At 40.6% G+C, this 21,656-nt stretch overlaps 1 protein-coding gene across 1 annotated transcript; it reads right to left on the bottom strand.

The window, feature by feature from the left end:
• Positions 1-360: 360 nt before the first annotated feature.
• Positions 361-20,692, bottom strand: LOC111951955 (rab11 family-interacting protein 2). Its single transcript, XM_023970328.3, has 6 exons — positions 20,511-20,692; positions 19,298-19,952; positions 12,292-12,698; positions 11,787-12,156; positions 10,814-10,877; positions 361-8,278 (listed from the first exon to the last, which is right to left on the bottom strand). The coding sequence occupies exons 2-6, from the start codon at positions 19,648-19,650 to the stop codon at positions 8,051-8,053; spliced, it is 1,422 nt and encodes a 473-aa protein (XP_023826096.1). The 5' UTR covers positions 19,651-19,952; positions 20,511-20,692; the 3' UTR covers positions 361-8,050.
• Between the last annotated feature and the right edge of the window lie 964 nt (positions 20,693-21,656).

Raw genomic sequence — 21,656 nt, 5'->3', positions numbered from 1 at the left:
CATAAGCAAATTAGGGGGGAGGTTTAACGAGCAGCCTTGCCACTCACAATTGTCTAACGACGCCACTCAGGTTTTTTTCTGGGAAGGCATGGGAATTTCTCCTGAACAAAAAGGAGCCACAAACGGTAAGCAAACAAAGCTGGACATGACACTCAACACAAATACAGTTCTAATCATGAAATCGGAGTACTGCATTGTATACTGAAATGTGTATAGGACTATTAATACAGAAAGGGAATGAAGGGAAATTACTTTATTCAATGGACTATGGGGATTCAAATGTATGCACTCATCCATATGATTTGTTCAGAAAAAAACACATTGTCTAATATATAATCATGAAAATAAAGCATGAATAAATCCATTAAAACCAAAACAGGTATTTTATTTAATAAGTACAGTGTATTTATTTGAAAAGAGCAATACAATCTGGTTTGTGCCTTCCYATTTTGTTATCCAATGGATCACTGACAATTCCTAATACATTAAGAATGGAAATGTAAGTAAATCCATGCCACATGCCAAAATAATAAGCTTTTGGGGAGGACAGTGTGTGTGAGAGAGATGGCCAATAAATACATACACTGAACGCATTTGAAGTAGTCATATCAAGCAGTGCCATCCTTTGCTTTTTACATAATCTGCATTGTTGTTCCCAAAATAATACCTTGTATACCAACATATACACCATATTCATATTTTCTCAGTATCACAATCAAACAGTTTTCTAATCAACCCCATACGCCCACCCATCCCGACATCTAAACAATTTGAATAAAGTAAATAAAAAAGCTAGTCTTGTGAAAACGTATACGGAAAAGTATAGTAACACTGCCACCATATAGAGAATAGGCGTTTGGAGACATTCCTGCCTGTTTTATTGTACAATCAATCTGGACTTTGATCAAATACTGTTCTTTTCTTTCTCAAAATGTGCTATAATATGAGCCACTGTGGTGATGGCTCTCTAAACAGAAAGTGTCCAAATTGCACAAAGCAAAGACGATTGACATGCAATTTGATATGAAAGCTAACTGCAGTGCGATAATGATTCACTAAGTAAAAAGTACACCAATGTTGTGCTATGGAAGTAACTCATGGAGAAAGTGTTAGAATATTAGCTGTATATCAACACAATGAAGGCATTGTGTTGATATATAAGTGGTCTCAATTATGCTTTCTCTTCCTGGAGATTTCAATTTGGTCATAGCCACTGTCACCTCAGAAATTCTGCGCCACATTACAACTTCAGAGGATTTAGTCAATGCTAAAGCTCCACGGAGGACATGGACATAAATGTAAAAGCTCTCTATACATTTTGGGGGGAATTATAGTGAAAACAGAAGCTGAGTATTTTGTCTGGATAAACCTCATATTTTAAAAACATAAAAAGCAGAAATAATAATAACCTAATTATATCAGTATAATGAATGAAAGCACACTTTAGAGCCTACATGACATTCAATGTAGGATGATTTAGGTAAAGATTAACAAGAATAAATAAATTATTTCGAACAAAAAAACTAAAATGTAATAGAGGTTAACAATTTGTACACAATAGACACAAAAAAAAACAGTGTCTCATTGATGTTCGCTAGGACAAGCTTTATTAAAAGCACCTTTGGCATTTTATGGAATACCATTGAATTCTCTATGTTCTAGTTAATTGTGATTGGATTGGGAGGATTTGCAGTAAAKGGTTTTTGTTACAAAAAAACAAAAAAAAAACAGCAATGAGATACAATCTACATTCCAAAGTGCTATCATCCAAACAGTTAGGAAATCAGACTGTATCCTGACTTGATATCTGGTCATTCAGTTACTTCACCATATTTGACCCTACTTTACCCATACAAGTATACAATATAGAAATTAGAATGTAAAAATGGACCATCGTTTTTTTTTTTTTTAAGTAAACAAAAGAAAGACAGGAAAAAGAAACAAAGTTGGTTTAAAATATGTGTGACTTCATCTCAGCGTTGTCACTGGTTTAGACTTCTGAGGTATCCATAGTTCACAACAGGGGTCACCATACACTTAGTAAGTGCACAACTTTGAGTAACAGTCCTATTAATCTAAAATACCATATAACACTATAGATGGCCCAACATTGTACAAAAAAGAAAAAGAACAAAAAAAAAGTGACGAACGTAACCTTTCCGCCAATTAGGTGAGACATGTTTGTCATCACTGACATTAGCTCCATGAAAGCAAGTAAACTCATAGAGGGGAAAAGTTTTGGTAACACAGTAATACGTTTTACCTACTTACAGTGATAAGTAAGTAATAACTACGTGAAGTAACCTTTTCACAAAGCATTACAACTGTTTTAAGAAAGTTCAAGTCGCACTCATTAATGGTAGACTCAGAAATATGACACCATACACAGCGGGAGACTTCATGCTTAACACATACAGTACCAGTCAAAAGTTTGGACACCTACTCATTCCAGGGTTTTTCCTTTATTTTTTACTATTTTCTACATTGTAGAACAATAGAGAAGACATCAAAACTATGAAATAACACATTTGGAATCATGTAGTAACCAAAAAAAGTGTTAAACAAATAAGAAAATACTTCAGATTCTTCAAAGTAGCCACCCTTTGCCTTTTGCCTTGATGACCGCTTTGCACACTCTTGGCATTCTCTCAACCAGCTTCATGAGGAATGCTTTTCCAACAGTCTTGCAGGAGTTCCCACATATGCTGAGCACTTGTTGGCTGCTTTTCCTTCACTCTGCGGTTCGACTCATCCCAAACCATCTCAATTGGGTTGAGGTCATGTGATTGTGGAGGCCAGGTCATCTGATGCAGCACTCCATCACTCTCCTTCTTGGTGAAATAGCCTTACACAGCCTGGAGGTGTGTTGGGTCACTGTCCTGCTGAAAAACAAAAAAGTGCAAACCAGATGGGATGGCGTATCGCCGCAGAATGCTGTGGTAGCCATGCTGGTTAAGTGTGACTTGAATTCTAAATAAATCACTGAGTGTCACCAGCAAAGCACCCCCACACCATAACACCTCCTCCTCCATGCTTCACGTAGGAACCACACATGCAGAGATCATCCGTTCACCCACTCCGCGTCTCACAAAGACAAGGCGGTTGGAACCAAAAATCTCAAATTTGGACTCATCAGACCAAAGGGAAGATTTCCACCGGTCTAATGTCCATTGCTCGTGTTTCTTGGCCCAAGCAAGCTCTTCMTCTTATTGGTGTCCTTTAGTAGTGGTTTCTTTGCAACAATTTGACCATGAAGGCCTGATTCACGCAGTCTCCTCTGAACAGTTGATGTTGAGATGTGTCTGTTACTTGAACTCTGTGGCATTTCTTAGGCTGCAATCTGAGGTGCAGTTAACTCTAATGAACTTATCCTCTGCAGCAGAGGTAACTCTGGGTCTTCCTTTCCTGTGGCGGTCCTCATGAGAGCCAGTTTCATTATAGTGCTTGATGGTTTTTGCGACTGCACTTGAAGAKATTTTCAAAGTTCTTGAAATGTTCCGGATTGACTGAGCTTCATGTCTTAAAGTAATGATGGACTGTAGTTTCTCTTCGCTTATTTGAGCTGTTCTTGCCATAATATGGACTTGGTCTTTTACCAAATAGGGCTATCTTCTGTATACCACCCCTACCTTGTCACAACACAACTAAATTGGCTCAAAAACATTAAGGAAAGAAATTCCACAAATTAACTTTTAACAAGGCACACCTGTTAATTTAAATGCATTTCAGGTGACTACCTCATGAAGCTGGTTGAGAGAATGCCAAGAGTGTGCAAAGCTGTCATCAAGTCAAAGGGTGGCTACTTTGAAGAATCTAAAATATAACATATATTTTGATTTAACACTTTTTTGGTTACTACATGATTCCATATGTGTTACTTCATAGTTATGTCTTCACTATTACAAAGATAAAATAAAGAAAAACCCTGAGTAGGTGTCCAAACTTTTGCCTGGTACTGTACACTGATACTTAATCATAAAGGTCATAGCAGAATTTGTGTAAGGTGTGTAGAACAAATATTTTTGTCATAACAGTGTTGTTATTGAAGCAAAATGCCATGGAGACAAACTTAAAATGAGAGCGGTCTGTTTTTTTGACAAGCTGATACTGTTTGTTATGCTGTCATAGAACTATTTATGGTAACATATCTCATAAAACTATATATTTGGCCATGCTTTGGACAGTATGAAGACTGTATGACAAATTATTTAGCAAAACATACAAAATGTCAAATGTTTATATATATATATATATATATTTTTTACAACAGGTTAACATAGGCCCTTGTTAAAATATGTACTGATAGTTTGATTTGTAGATGTGTTAAGCTCGTACAGTGTATTACTAGTAAAATATTACCAATAACCTTTCTGGAWAGRAATTACACTGCTCATTGATGGATCAAAGTGCTACGGCTAACATTTGACCTAATAAACAAAGTCAGCCAGCAAATGCATTACTATGTAGCTACGCACCTTGGTTCTACTTCCTTCAAATAACTCAAACAGGAATCAGTAAATCTACAAACTGAACCACTTGTACCTAATGGAATCATTTTTTCCTCTGTAGACAAACAATGACAAGTGTAGAACGGATGTCATTCAGACATGTTCGACTTTAGTACACAATATAATGATTTTTTTTAAATGTAGAGAATTTGTAGATGGACACCAATTGAAAATGAAACATGTCYATAAATTATGATTATTGCACTTACCAGTACCAGTAAAGTAAAGCTAGAACTACTTGACCAATGGTTTATACTTATTTTTGTACAATGTATGGGCCTACATTGACTGTAAATAAAGGTCATACAATACGCTTGGTCCTAAAGACAAATACAGTCATCACGGGTCAGTAACCAGGTTTCCATCCAACCTTTTAATGCGAGTTAATTACATGTTGGATAAAATAAAATGTCACGACAGGCTTGATGGAAATAGAACATTTGTCGGTAAACTTTTCAAATGTCGACAAAACACCTAAGACAAGGTGGGATCTTTTTGTCGGTTAAATTAATTATGCGAGAAATGTCGGAGGAAACGCTTATGCGCAAATACTGATATAATAACCATCATACCGAGGTAAACTTGGGAGTCACGCGATGGCATGTGTGGTCCTCCCACTATGACTTGTCGGGAAAGCATGCAGTTTATTAGGCTACAGATGAAATAAGTTACGAGGAACTTCACAGGGTGGTGAAAGTGCAAGGTGATGAGTTTGATGCTCCTTTTTAATAAATAGCGAGGGTGACATTCTGGTGACATGATTTCGTCCATAATCTCCTGTAGGCCAGGGACGGGCAACTTTCGATAAAACGTTTTAGGAACTCAGTCGGGGTCTCAATTTACTGTTGCGAGTTAGACTAGTAGAATACAAGGTGCAACTTGGTTGTGCAACTTGGTTGTGCATCAGTTTCTCTCTTGTTATGTCAGTCACTGATAGTCAATGTCAGCAACAACAAAAAAGTTGATTAGATAATTTAGCGGCCAGCTAACTTGGCAAACTTATCATGGTCAAATTACTGGCCGGGGGTCCCCATTGATTTAATTAGTCTCACTCATATCATATTAAAAACTGCAAACATTTCTCTCCGCCCCATGGCAAAATGTGTAGAATTGCAGCAAACTTGCTTTTAAACTGCAACATTTTCTCTACACCCCATGGCAAAATGTGTAGAACCGCACAAATTTATCTCCGCTGTCAAGAGGGGAGCCACAAATGTTTTGATCGCAATCAAAGTTGCCCATCCCTGATGTAGGCTGTAGCCACACTGGATCGGTTGGCTAGAGTGCATGTTCCAAAACCAGAGTGGGCACACTCGGTGTAAAAACACACKATTTTTTMGTGAGAAAACTATCAGTGGAGTTGAAAATGCGATGGAAACCCATTTWACTTTTATTCGGTACATGGGAATTTAACCGCCAAATGTGTTATGTGCATTACGTCGTCACGCAGAGCCATTTATCCGCAACAAGTKAATTTGATGGAAACATCTCTGGTGGGAAAACACGCGTATTGTTTTTATGCACATTTTTGAATATTCAAATGAAAATCTGGCGCTAATTGGATGGAAACCTAGCTTATGATAAAAAAAAACTGAAATAACAATCCCAAAAGCAATGACTTCAGAGTTGATATGATGGACAATGGCAGCTCTTTGAATGAATTCACTTTGGTGTAAATACTGAGGAGGCTTCAATAGCGGTGTCTTTAGTTGCCTACACTCAATCACATTCTGCACCAGCACGATGCCGAGACATTCTATATCATCAAATTGACCAGAGAGAATACAGTGTTTACCTATTTTTTTTTGTTTTCACTGGAAGGTCACATTGTTTTCAGATCTGTGTTTGGATATGCAATGCCTTGAGTAAGAATTCAGTAGTGCTTAGTACCTACCCTCATAAGAGTAACTTTAAATAATATAATTTTGTACAAAGATGGCAAATGTCAAGAGATAGGTCCAAACCATCCTAATGCCAAAAGGCTCAGATCAATGTCACAGACAGGCGATAACATTGTATTCACACCTCCAGTATATCAACACAATCCTTGCCTACAGTAAGAGGCGTGTAAAGGGCCGATTGGCTGAGTGGAGAGTTTGTGTGATGATCCTGCGTCTTGGTCTGAAGTGTAAACAGTCATTAGAGCTCTATTCAAATTAGCACATCAAACCCTATTCAATAAACTATGTCCTTTTCTTCTTTCTTTTTTTTTTACACAAGTGTGATAAGTTAACACTCAGTGTTTGGTACATTTTAATACTAAGGCCATACATATTAAACATTTAACAGATTTATTTTTAAGTGAGGCGAGCAAGCCGAAACAAACGAAAAATAAGTAGCCCCTTTTATTAAAGACGTGCTCCGGTATTTTTATAAACCTCCCACTTTGGGATGGATGTGTCAATGAGTAGTTTATACATGCATAACCTATAAGCAGAATTACTGTCTTTCCTCAATTAGCCATGAAATCCCTAGTTTTTCTCTATACTGTGCTACACCATTTCCCCCCACGTGGGCTAGCCCCCTAGCAGCACGAGTTCAACAAATGTACTTTAGCACCTCGCCATATGAATGACAGCTAGCAAGATGCACATGAAGCACCCACAGCAGAGCGAGAGACACAGTAGGCCATTTTCGGGGACCACTTTTGGCTTGCGAGTGCTACTTTTAGAATTACTAGCTAAAGTATACAAAAGTACTAGATAATCCCTTTAAAATACTACAGCAACCTTAGTTCAACACCTAGCGACCTAATCAAGTGATTTTAGCCTCTTGGGGGGGGGGGCATTATTTTGATCGAAACATGCAATTTTTTCAGTAGGACTTAATCTTATTTATTTATTTTTATGTTGTTTTTTTAAAGTGAAGTGGGCCATCTGTTAAACATTTAATTACATTTGTATGGCCTTAGTGTTAAAACGCAAATCTAGCTTGATGGTGGTTCCATGTGCACACAATCGCCTCAGAAGCTGTCTGTGTTTTTCCCCATGTTATATGTGTGTGAAAGTGCACAGGTCTATTGTGTACACTATTGGGAAAACTTGTACACCTTGGAGAAACTGTCACGCATGGCATAACCCCACTAGTTTGTTTCTTATCCCACTGGGCTCTGCCAAGGTGTCATTTCACATTCTTTCAATTCGGCTAAATAGGAAAAACAAAGGAATGTCAATGCAAAGAACGGAGCAAGAGGTATAATACTAAAAAGGATGAATGGATCACTATACAGCAACTGATTCACAGGTTAGTATTTCTATAACTATGGGAAAGCCATGGGGTTTGTTAAAATGCAAGTCAAAATGTCAGATATTTAGGTAGTCGGGTGTACTTCACTTCCCAATAAAWTTTTTGGGGAAACGGGTGTAAACTCAAATCAAAGCATGCAAAACCTATTAAAAAATAAAAATAAAAATGGTGATTTGGCATGGGTCAATCCCCTTCTCTTCATTTTTGCTCTATACCCACAATACATTTCTCAATGGCTAGGATGGGCCCTCACTGAAACAAGAGCATATCGTTGGGACCCTAACTCTACCTTGACACTAGTTCTTTTTGGAGATTTTCCCCGCTTTCCTCTTGGGCTCGTAGGGTGTCCGTAGGATGCTCGGCGTCTCCTCCATAACGCGCACCAGCAGGTTATCAATGTAGTCTTCCAGTTCACGGATATGCGCGTCCTTCTTTTTCACCACCCCCTTCTGCTTGATGAGCTCCTGCACCACCTCGTCGAAAGATAAGTTGCTATAGGAAGCCACGCTCGTCTGCATTGTCTCCTGCGGGTGCAAACCACAGACATTGTGACGACTTCAACATTGATGGCGCCATTTACAAAAAAAAGTGTGTTTCTTCAAACGCGTCTTGAGATACGAGACAATTCCCGAGACAGTTGTTTCCAATGAGTAGTATACAGTACAGATGGTAGGAATAGAAAAAAACTAAGCAAAAGGTAAATTAGTGCTTAAGATGATCTAAAGAAAGACAGAAGGTGGGCTAGGCCAGGGAATCCCTCGTATTACGGCAGACAGACTAACTGCCAAATTAAAGGTGTTAGAAAAACGACACAAACTACGTCACGGCCGCACGTGTTCAGCTCGCATAACCTGGTGGCAATCAGGACTAATTGAGAGGCTGTGATAAGACGTCACTCCCACAGGTTTGTTAGCACTGTTGCTGCCATTGCATTTCACTTCAGGTGTTTGATCTGATCAAGTGTTCAATAGTGTTCAATAGAAACTCATAGATGGCTCGAACAACCAGGAATCCTGTGGCAGGGAATCTAATGTGTTGTTTTAGTATCAGTTCTAGAAAATAAAAAAAGCTTTCAACCCCCATTACCTCTTTAAATCTTAAAGCACATTTCCTCCTCCCAAGCCAACCTAGACAGAGACCTTGACCAGCTGTCAGACAAGAGCATCACATTCAAATGAAACCACGCAGTGAACAGTAATTAAGACAAAAAAAATGTGGAAGCTGCCTGGAAACGACAGAGTGCATATTTCCGGAATAAAAAGGTCAGACTAATGAACAAGAACAGAAAGATGCAACCCAACTATTTTGGTTGAGTTTGTTCTTTAGAGGACCGGGTGCATCGCAGTCTGTGCCGATCCCGTTATGGAGGGACGAGAGGAGCTGTAAAGCCTCTTTTTTTTTAATGAGGTACCATGTTATCGCTTCAACAATGGACATGGTTCCGCCAGGCAGACACAGCAGCAAAGCCATCAACTTGTTTAAAACACTACACTTAGTCCCCTTCCCCATCCCTGTGCCCAAACCAAGCTGCCATCGCTGTGCGGTGTCTACGATGTGAAGATCAAGTGCCGGACCATATTCACTGTATACTGTAACTCTTCGTAGAATGAGAAACAAAGAAACTAAAATGTGAGGATCCCTAGAGTTTATGTCCAAACAAAAGAGGACTAAGGCGGGGATCACACTAAACATGCCAGCACTGTTATTTCCATTGTTTTCAATGGTATGTGGACATGCTAGGTGTGCTGCGGTCGATCGTAGCTACGCTTCAAGTTGTTTTGTTGTCGTTTCCCGGGCAGCCAAAGTTAAAAAGTAGCTAAGCAAATGCCTCACGTTTTCAGTCAGAGTAAAACAGGTGTTGTTAGTGGGGGTGTATCAACTATCAACTGGGGAAGTGAATATGTTTTTGGAGACAAAGTGAAAATATACTGAGAAATAGGCCTTTTGCGCTACCGGAGAAAATGAAGAGCTGATAAGTCATAACGACAACCAATTCCGCTGAGAGACTTTCCTAACATGAATCAAGTTACCAGCTCAGTTTCATTATACTGTACGAGCAATTGTGTCCATTACACACATGCCAAAAAGCCCCAGACACGATATAAAGCTACACAGCCGGGAGCTGTAGTGGCTGGTGACAGAGGCCTGGAAATGACCATGAACTACCAAAGTACTGACAATTTTTCCGCGATCAGTGGTGAGGAGGAGATAAGGCGAGCACACTTGGCCTTCTCCAGTTGTCTCATTACTGCTTCTAATGAGCTCTGCTTTGAGAATTTAAAAGCTCCGTTCTTGAAAATCTCTCACTATCCTCCCCTCCTCCCTCACTGGTTAATTAGCTAGGGCCTGAAAAGGAGAGGAAATGGAACTGCCAGTTCATTTCTGCTCGTGCAGAGTATGGAGGGGCACATGTGGTTAAGACAACTCCTCAACACCCACAACGAGAGGTGAGGAAAGCCATTATCAGCATCCGTTTCTCATTTCAACATCACTTTGGACGCTGCTCTCTTACCATGTTAATACTAATTCTGCAGTGTAATGGCCAGCGACTACTAGAATTAAGCACCATGAAAGCGTTTTTTTCTTACTTGTCTTTGGGTGGGGGTGGGGGGGTGACAAAACTAAGGTGGCAAACAACCCCCCCCATCAAACCAATGACAAATACAGATTTCTCCCCCTCAAAAAAGAGCTCCAATTATGGTACCAGTACGATATAATAGTACTTCACCTGACCTTAGAGACCAAAACTTCACACTGTTTCAAATGATGAGCCGATCAGATGATGACCGCTGTTTTCAGCTGTTCATTAGTTTAATGACACTCATAATGAACTGTCAAAGACGGAACAGAGAGCAGTTCAGAGACCAACATCACCAGCTGCAATGTCAAGTGAGATCTGGGAGAGCTACTCAATTAAAAGCCAGTGGTGTTCTGAATCTCAGAACAAGTCCCCCAAAAAACTAGGACTATGCTTTTTGTTTTTTTCCCCTTCTTGTCTCCCCCCCCTTCATTTTCTTTGAGATTAGTTCACAAAAAGTGTACAAGGTATGATCTCTTACATTTTTCTTTCCGTGGTTCTCTCTTGCCTTTCGGATGTCTCCATTAGTGGTGGGAGTTTTATCGCTGCAAAACATCCATGTACACTGAATTACAAAATCATCAAAACACATCAAATCATATTTACCTGTGGCTGAGGGTTATATTACCAATAACCTGCCCACAATTATTTTTAACCACCATGTATCATCTCCCTTCAACCTAAATGACCACAGAGGTAGTGTATGGTGGCAGCTGTTAAAAGCTGCAATATGTAACTTTTTGGGCGACCCTACCAAAATCACATAGAAATGTGAGTTATAGATCTGTCACTCATTGAAAGCAAGTCTAAGACGCATTAGATCTGTTCTATGTGCACTATTTCTATGCTTCGAGTTCTTAAGTTTAGTTTTTGCATTTTTTACTTTCGGTTTTGTACACCAGCTTCAAACAGCTGAAAATACAATACTTTCGGTTATGAAAAATACATTTCAGAGCGGTTTAGGTGGTACGATTCTCTACGCTATACCTGCATGTTTGTCACAAAAACTGAAATTAGACAAACTATAAGTGCAACACAGGAACTTGATATGATTGGTTCGGTGAAACTGCTTCGAAAGGTACCGATTCAGTTAAACTGTGTTCGTTTTCTGAAAGCATGTTGCAATGTTTTGTAGTGGAAGGTCTAATTGTATTAGCTACCTAGCAAGTCCTGAATAAGCCAGGTGACCAAACGTTAGCTAACTGACCGCAAAATCCATTCAGCTTTGTAAGTCTTCTAACAAAATCAGGAATACTGTGCAATACATGTGCATCTGGGTTGTGTTCATTAGGGCACACAATTGAAAGAGTTGTAATTTTTTGGGGAAAATTAACGTTTCTTATTGGAGGTAGTCCCTACCCGTTTCAGTTTGTATTCTTCCGTTTGGTGCTTATTAATGAACATGACCCTGGCTTGGATACAAAACATGGTGGTGTGGACGTGAAAAGCTTTACCTTCCTTTGTAGTGTGAGAGGAAGGGGTTGGTTGGTTGGGTGTCGCCCTGAGAGTCGCTGCTGAAGGGGTTGCTTGAGCGCAGGTCCCCAGAGCTGCCCGAACGCCCCCCGTTGTTGGTCTTGCGTCCCTCCTTCTTCCCGGTCACACGTTCCAGCAAGCTGACCTTCTCCTTCTTCTCCTTTTTCTCCCCTCGGTCCCACAGCTGGCCCTGCTCCCCCTCGAACGGGTTGCGGTTGCGTGGGAGGGTGGCGTACTTCTGCGGCAGGCCGTCGCTGATATGAGTAAAAGGATCACCGTGCCCCTCGCTGTCCTGGTAGCCTGGCACCTCGCCCTGGGAGCGCCGGTGAGGGGCGGCACCACTCCCTTTCTCTGTGAAACACAAACAATTTACCTGAAACATTCATGGAAACAATACTAATCACAGACAAAGAAAGATGGTACAGGTAGGCTAATACAAGTAAATACTAAAATAGGCCTAATACTAGAGGAAGCTGCTGTCCTTACCCAGCTGTTCCATGGAGTTTCTGGAGTCCAGCTTGGGGCGGAAGTGAGTGCCAATGAGGTCAGACATAGAGCGGGCTGCAGAGAGTGTATGGGAGCCGGCCAGTAGGTGTCTCTTGATCTTGGGCTCTGGCTGGGGCTGATGGTCAGATGCACTGGGTTGGCGAAGGGTCTCCGAGTCACACATGGCGGAGCGGGGCAGGATGGCTGAGGTGGTGTCGGAGAGACCACCGTCGTGCCTGCGCCCCTTCATCTTGTCCTTGAGTTTGGTGAAGGGCGAGCGGGGCTTGTCCTTTACGGAGAGGTCAAACATGCTGGCCGTCATGTTGTTCCTCATGAACTGAATGCCGACCTGGATCTTCCCTCTCTCCTTCCTCTTCTTCCCTGGCCTGGAGTCCAAGGAGTACCAGCTAAAAGAAGGGATGATTATTAGCCATCTGTAAATTGTGTATGTGGCACATTTAAATGAACACAGGAATATAAGATTCAAGGATGAAAGAAAACCTCCGGTGCCATTGTTGGGTGCTAAAACAGATCATTTTCAACAAGTTAAAAAGAAATGTATGTTTTTATTCTGAATTCATTTTACGTTTGTCATGGCAATGTATTCATTTTTAAATGAATACTAAAATGTATGTTTTCCAATATTGGTGTAAAGTGGTAAAAAAAAAAATTGGTGGAAAATATAGGTCTATTATTTAATGCATCTAAATTCTAGGCTTTGACATTTTCTTCAAGGTGATATGCTGCATCCATTTGGAGGTGAAAACTATCGTTAAAGGAACAATACAGAAATCTGAGAGTACATACACTACTATTCAAAAGTTTGAGGTCACTTAGAAATGTCCTTGTTTTTGAAAGAAAAGCTATTTTTTTTGTCCATTAATTAAAATAACATCAAATTGATCAGAAATACAGTGTAGACATTGTTAATGTTGTAAATTACTATTGTAGCTGGAAACGGCTGATTTTTTTATGGAATATCTACATAGGCGTACAGAGGCCCATTATCAGCAACCATCAGTCCTGTGTTCCAATGGCACGTTGTGTTAGCTAATCCAAGTTTATCATTTTAAAAGGCTAATTGATCAATAGAAAACCCTTTTGCAATTATGTTAGCACAGCTGAAAACGGTTGTTCTGATTAAAGAAGCAATAAAACTGGCCTTCTTTAGACTAGTTGAGTATCTGGAGCGTCAGCATTTGTGGGTTCGATTACAGGCTCAAAACGTCTGGAAACAAAGAACTTTCTTCTGAAACTCGTCAGTCTATTCTTGTTCTGAGAAATGAAGGCTATGCCATGCGAGAAATTGCCAAGAAACTCAAGATCTCGTACAACGCTGAGTACTACTCCCTTCACAGAACAGTGCAAACTGGCTCTAACCAGAATAGAAAGAGGAGTGGGAGGCCCAGGTGCACAACTGAGCAAGAGGACAAGTACATTAGAGTGTCTAGTATGAGAAACAGATGCCTCACAAGTCCTCAACTGGCAGCTTCATTAAATAGTACCCGCAAAACATCAGTCTCAACGTCAACAGTGAAGAGGTGACTCCGGGATGCTGGCCTTCTAGGCAGAGTTCCTCTGTCCAGTGTGTGTTCTTTTGTCCATCTAAATCTTTTATTTTTATTGGCCAGTCTGAGATATGGCTTTTTCTTTGCAATTCTGCCTAGAAGGCCAGCATCCCGGAGTTGCTGTTGACGTTGAGACTGGTGTTTTGTGGGTACTATTTAATGAAGCTGCCAGTTGAGGACCTGTGAGGCGTCTTGGCAATTTCTCGCATGGCATAGCGTTCATTTCTCAGAACAAAAATAGACTGAGGAGTTTCAGAAGGAAGTTATTTGTTTCTGGCCATTTTGAGCCTGTAATCGAACCCACAAATTCTGATGCTCCAGATACTCAACTAGTCTAAAGAAGGACAGTTTAATTGCTTCTTTAATCAGAACAGTTTTCAGCTGTGCTAACATAATTGCAAAAGGGTTTTCTAATGATCAATTAGCCTTTTAAAATGATAAACTTGGAGTAGTGCTTTCTTTAAAAAATAAAGACATTTCTAAGTGATCCCAAACATTTGAACGGTAATGTAACTGAATGGAGCTGCTTCATTTTGAAGAAATTAGTAGAGTGGGGACCAAAAACAGTTTCAGTGTCCGACACATTTCCCTGTGGAACAGCCACAACCATTATGTATTAAAAAAGTGACTCGGGTAAAATGTCTGTGGTGGAACTCCCCAATTTCACTCTCACTTTTCACTTCAAATAAATCCGTCATTGGAAGCTTTTCACCTCCCTGAGAATGCATATTAGAGGCTACCCAGCCCCCTCTTTTACGGTGGTGCTACTCTGTTTATTATCTATGCAGTCACTTTAACTCCATCTACATGTACATATTACCTCAATTACCTCGACTAACCGGTGCCCCCGCACATTGACTCTGTACCGGTACCCCCTGTATATAGCCACGCTATTGTTATTTTACAGCTGCTGTTTAATTATTTGTTAATTTTATTTTCTATTTAACACTTACTTTTCTTAAAACTTCTTAAAGCATTGTTGGTTAAGGGCTTGTAAGTAAGCATTTCACTGTAAGCTCTACAGCTGCTGTTTTCGGCGCATGTGACAAATAAAACGTGATTTGATATGAGGGATAAACATAATTCCCTGCAAACTGTGATGGTCTGAATCTCGAGAAGAATGTTGAATAATATTGTTCGTCGAGGCCATTCTGCTCCTGTTTGTTTAACCTCTTTGCTTCGCCTGCTGGAAGTAATACGATTGATGCCTTCGCTGTGAGAAAAAGGGGTGACATTTGCACAAATCTGGCCTTTGTTCAGAACTGCTATGACAAGCAATTGGGAAATGACAAAGGCAACGGTGCAAGACAACCACGCAACTCATACATGCTAATGAGAATGATGGCTTCTCCGTAGCCTATGCCTAGTTCATACAAACCAAGGGTATGTTGATTGCAGAAATGTAGAACTAAGAAGAAACCTCACTCAAAATACAAAGTCAACATTTAAACCACCTCTCAAACAGCACAGGTGTTCTGGCAAATTCCACAATTCCTTAATGAGCACAACCTCTGACTGTCCAAGCTTTAGCCTACTTCTGTCATGGGAAAAGTGGACAGAAGGTGGACAGGGATGATATTTTTTGCCCTAAACTGTCCTCAGACCGAGTGGCCAAAGAACCGCCATGGCATGGGCCTCTCTTGGTCGAGCTAGCCTAATTCCCATAGTAGTGGTCTCTGTCCTCCAGAGCATGATCTAAGAGCCACACAGCATTCTGCTGAGAGGGGGGCTGCCCTGTACTTCACATGGATGTCAAGGCCAAGATAAACCTCCCTCTGCCTGGAACCACAATACTCCCACTCTACCCAGACCGCTGGGAAACTCCTCACAATCAACAAACACAGGTGTGCGATAATTAGGGGCTGCCTACTCCGATGTCAAGATGGACTCTCCTCCCCATGCGTCTGCTTGAAAACACAGCGAACGGACACAGCTAGCTAGCAAACCTGGAACTGCTCCAGTATATGGATATGGTAGCACAAGAGTAGGCTTAGGCCTCTGGCTCGTTCTATGCAAGTCAGTTGTGTTGATGACTAAATTCCAGTCCATTGACATCTCCACAACAGCTCTGTACTTGAATAACTGCAAAACCCTGGAGGTGCATCAGCTCTGGCACCTTAAATAAATACAACCATCAACAGTTGATTATGACATATCGCAATTCGCCCCAACTAGCGGGTAAAGAGGAAGTGTGGTCATGTGTTTGCATGATGAAATGTACTGATGGCTAATTGACACCAGATCCTCCTAATTACGTTCCTGTTCCTCTGAGCAGAACGTAGGCTTAGGCTACTCATCATGTAGGCCTAGCTAACTACAACAATTTGTGCAATGGTAATTCTACACGGCCAAAAATAACTTTATGTAGCGGCCTGGATTGGGTGGAGCTGGTGTGGTGTTTTCTCCATACATTCACACCACTGGAAAAACTATTATCATTTGAATCAGAATTAGTAACAAGACATGTCTGGCCAGCTCCACCACATTCATTTAACATACGCTAATACCCAAAGGGACACACCACAACATTCAGCCGATGCCATGTCTGTAAATGCCAGTTTACCATCTCAATTCCAGTATAAGGCAAGAATAAGCAAGGACATTTGTTCATTGTGTGATTACTGGAATTGAGGTGGAACAGTTTGCTGTATTAGCACCTACGCTGTGACAAGACACAGAAATAATCTGATAGCCTGTTCACTGCTGTTCTCGCTGGACTAGTTCACCAACTACAAAGACTGCACCCAAGTCAACTCAATCACGCCATGAATGGCAGCCTATTCTCAAAAGACTAACCTCTTGATTCATTATCAACAAAGCCCATTTTTCAACGAACACAATGGCGTAGCCTATGTCACAACAAGACAGATGTACTGGAAACCTCTGTTTGGGGCCCAAACTTTGGGCCTAGGCTAAAGTGGCGAAATGGAGGTGGTTTTGAATTGAAGAATCTTTATTCGTACAATTATGCCCGCATAAAAACATGTGGAAAGCTGACCACATACTCTCCGTGTATGTGTTTTTCCCACAACATCAGGTGCTCTAGGCTAGTCGACCCTACTCTCTGAATCGTAATCCGAAATAAGAATATGTTCAATGTTATTTCTGCAGTTTAGCCACACGACATGAACGAGACAGTTCTGCAAATCCACCCTCTTTCCTACTCTTTGCTGTTCCTGAAACATCAAACAGAGAACTAGGGAACCAAAGGCCTAGCACTGTTCAATGTGACTAGGGATTCTTTGTGGCCAGTGTGTTTGTGAGTGTGGGGCTGAGAGCAGAGCAGAAGACAAATTTCCTATTTAACAGTTATAAAGTTGTACTGTACTCAGGGTATCTGCAGGGTCCATGAAATTGAATTTAAGACTTTTTAAGACCTTTAATGCCACTTGGAATGCAATTTAATACCAATTTTGAGGTCTGTGCACGCCACACACCTGCTAATATTTCCCTCCAGAAACGAGCCCAGGTTGGGAAAAAGTTATATTTTCAGGGCTGGTTCCTTCCCCAAAGGCTATAGCCTACATGGCTCATATTATCAGGCAGGTGTGCTATTTTAGCAACGCGCATTCTCCTGTAGCTTAACGAATTTGTAGCATAGTGGCTAGGCTATAGATGACTGAAGGATGGGGTGGCTCATCTGCATTTGTTTAGGCTACCCCAATGGGTTAATCATTAGCTAGATCACAAACTCTTAAGCGTTTAGAATTTTGGCTTCGATACCAATACTAGCTGTAATGATACTCAATACCACAAAAATGTCTTAAAGTAAAATATACAGCACTGTTACTGTATAAAACAGTGACAACTCTCCATGAAGATGGCTCTATTTTCTTATTTTCTTAAAACCGCATTGTTGGTTAAGGGCTTGTAAGTAAGCATTTCACTGTAAGGTCTACACCGGTTGTATTCAGCGCATGTGACAAATAGAATTTGATTTGATTCTGATTTGATCTGGAGAGCTACGCCACTGGGTGTGCAGGTTTTTGATCCAGCACTTGTTCAAACACCTGAGTCAGCTCAATAAGGTCCTTCTCTCATTCAGTGAATCAGGTATCAAATGGCTATCCTTCAAACCAAGGTAGCTAAGCGGGAGGGCTTCTTTTTTTTTTTTAACAATACAAAACATACACATAAAAAGACAGCAGCATACAGATGCACACAAACATCAATGACATCACACCTGCCCAGACCCACCTGCTCATACCCACCTACCCAGACCCACCTGCCCAGACCCCCATCTCTAGCACCCACATTACTACCCGGCACATGGCCTCAAAGTGCACCATTTTGTCACCCACCTACTTTTAACATTTAGATAATAAACCATTTGACCTTTCCATTGTCTTAACGATGGAGGATCGGTTGATTTCCTGTTAAGTATCATTGTCTCCAAGATGATTGACGAGAAAAGGATCGTCCAGCCCATTGGGTATCTCACCGCACCCTCATGTGCCATGTCTTGAAATAAAAATGCAGACAGACGGATTCAAATGAAATGTACATTGTAATACTTCTGACAGCCAACATTGTAACTCTGCCCATAACATTTGTTTTATAGCATTCCCAGAAGGCATAGATTATTGAGTCATTGCTAGTTTTACACTTAAGACATGACTCTGCGGTGGTGCTGCAGAATTTGTGAATTTGTCTCTTGTATAATACATTCGTTTATACTGGATTAAGCGCAAACTTTCGTTAACTGCAATTTCATTACTTATGTTCCAACATTCCCTTCATCTTGTGCCAATATCAGTTATTTTTAAGTCCTGGTTCCAATAGTTCTCTCTTTTCTTTTTTCCCCGAAGAGATTGTCAGTTGGATAGGCTCTCTGCGAGGTTTTGTATATCTTACCATCATATACATATAATTTTCTGACTCAAATAGTATTCCCTCCAGACTGCTCTGATGTCCAAAATATTTCAAATCATAATTTCGTGATATGAAACCTTTAAGTTGCATGTATTGGAAAAGATCTACATTGGTCTGTCCAAAATTGCTTTTTAATTCTGTCATAGAAATAAATGCATTTCCTATTACCAAGTCATTTAGTTTCTATGCCTAGACTGACTTTTTGCAGTGCAAAGTAAGACATAAAAAAGTTAGCTAGTTCATCTGAAATGGCGCACAGAGGTGGATACCTCTAACATCTTGAACGTGTGCCTCGAGTATTATTTGATGTTCAGTTGTTTTTATTTCTCACCACGGGGGCAACAATTAAGCAGCAGCGCAACAATAACGGAAACACTGTAGCCAGTTCTGTCACATTTAAGACTCTTGAAACAGAAAGACATTTTAAGACTCAAGGCCTTTAAATCAGATAAATTCATTGAAGTGTAAGACTTTTTAAGGATCCGCAGACACCCTGTGTACTTTTGTTCTGAAACTTCCTTGAAAGGGAAAAACATGATTTAGTTTGATTAGTTGGTGATACTTACTCTGTTCTCCTTCGCTCCTTGTTATCAAAAATATCATTGAGATTGATGGTACTCTGGCCCAGGAATTTATCCATCCCCACCAGGGACCTGTGCATCACGATAAGGCATAATTCATAGATTTCTGGATTGCCCTCCAGAAGCAGACCAGGCAGTTCAAAGGAGGCTTCTTCTCTCCACGCTGGGTTGAGTGTTTTCTCTGCCACAGATGTCGAGTACTTCTCTTTGCCCAGCTGGATGATAGCGTAGGCGTCGTTGGTGCCATGCTTACCCTTAGCTTGTAGGTCAGTTGCTTGGAGAACAGTGGCTTGGACATGAGTTGGGAACCACGTTTGTGACTGCTTTGCTAGTGACATGATCAGCTCTGTTTATGTGTGGTTAGTCATTCAAATGTATGTGCAGGTGAATTGACCTTAAAAAGTGATGACAGAGCATGCAAATATTACCAACTTATTTGTAGGGCCATGTTGTCCATGTTGATTAGTGATATGTAGGTGTAGATAACTTACAGTGCTTTTTGGTCATATATTTACATGTACAGCTAGTAACATCTCAAAAGTCTGCAGCTAACTAATTCCCTCAGTCCATCTTACACACTTGTCTTTTGTGATTAACGTTAACATATCACAAATGTCCAGGCCACTGTAAGGCAAGTCATCTGAAAGCAAAATGGGAGATAAGAGTTACACATTGTAAGAGGTCGTTGCAGGTTGACTAGATAACTTATCTACTACAGATGTGCTAGTTAGCTAGCTAGCTATGATTGAAGCTAAGCAGGCTAGCTAGTTAACAAGCTAAACTGCTGACATCAATCACCATTTCCAGCTTGGCTGAAGTAAGCTGAATAACTATGTAGCAGGGCTCTCCAAACCTGTTCCTCGAGAGCTAACGTCCTTTAGGGCTTCGCTCAACCCTAAACTAGCACACCTAGCTAATTCTAATAATTAGCTAACGTTAGCGGATTAATAACTGGGTTGAAGCGTAAACAAACAGGAGGGCAGCTTTACAGGAAAAGGGTTGGATAACTCTTGATATACAGCAACAACAAAACAAAAAACATGTTCTTCAGTTCTGTTGCGTTTGTCATATTGTGACACACCACCGGTTATTATACAATAATAACGTTGCAAAGTAGTAGTATTGATTTACTAGACGTTCATTAGATTGAACAGCTGATGTTGGCAAGCTAGCGAAACAAGCTTCCTCACTACTGTACCTCGTCATTTTCTCAAATCTTGTGACATGTTGCCATCCTGTAAATCCACTCGATTGTTGTTGGACATATTTCATAAATAACACATTTGAAAATGATTTATTGGAGCTTAATTTCGTTATTTTACAGCCTGCTAGCTAGCTGTACCAGCCCAAACTAGCTAACTTCCTTGTTGGTCTACTACATCCGCCACAATCACAGGTGAAAGTTCAAGCTCCTCCTCTGTTGCTGTGGAAACTAAATGTTTCAGGAGCACGCGCCTTATCTTTGATGTGTCAAACAAGTTGTTCCTGCCCTACGTACACGGTAGATTACACAGACTTTGTTCATAACCAGAAAAAAGTCCAAACCATGGAAGAAGAATGTATCTTTTTGAAAAACCGTAAAACATATCCGTGTGATACTCATGTAGGCACAGTATATAGGCACTTGATTCAGTTTTCTAAATTTGGAGAGTTTGTTAATGCTGAAAATGCTAAATTGCTCTACAAATCAAGTTTTTGGTTAGAGGAGTGAAGCCTAAGCATATAGTAATTTGCAGTAATTCATTAAAACTAGGAGGATGTAGAGGGTTGAAATTATGTCTTTATGATTCACGCCCCCAAATCTCTGCAATGTAAATATCTGGTTGGTTTTGCTCCCCTACAATTAAAGGAGAAAAGGAGGCCCTGGCCAATGGCATTCCATGGGGTTCAAACACCTCCTCCCTCTCACCTGTGAGGTTTGTGGGTGTCTGTGGGTGGAGGGGAAAGAGGGTGTACTGTAAAGAGGTAAATCACAAGAACATGGGCTCTGCTTTGTCTCCTGAGTGGCTGCATGTAGGTGCAGATAAGAGAGTTCATTTGAATGAATATAGACATGCGTGTCACCCCACTTGACAAGTACATCTTAACCAAACACACCTGCCTATGTTGGCTTTATCATCCTGCCATGAAAAGTGCAGTGTGTACATACCACAATCCCAGGGATGGGGCTGGGCCATCCATCACAGAGAGATTATTACTCTTATCTAGAGTGCATCTCTAAATGAAATGCTATGGCTTAGTGAAATATTGGGCCGTAGCCCAATAAAATGTGCTTTAGGCAGCTTTAAATAAAGAGGCACCATTTCAACTTGCAATTTTGTGTCAAGTCTGACTGCGAACACCA

This window comes from Salvelinus sp. IW2-2015, linkage group LG25, assembly GCF_002910315.2.
Source record: "Salvelinus sp. IW2-2015 linkage group LG25, ASM291031v2, whole genome shotgun sequence".
NCBI lineage: Eukaryota > Metazoa > Chordata > Actinopteri > Salmoniformes > Salmonidae > Salvelinus > Salvelinus sp. IW2-2015.
This window is presented reverse-complemented; position numbering and strand designations above follow the sequence as displayed.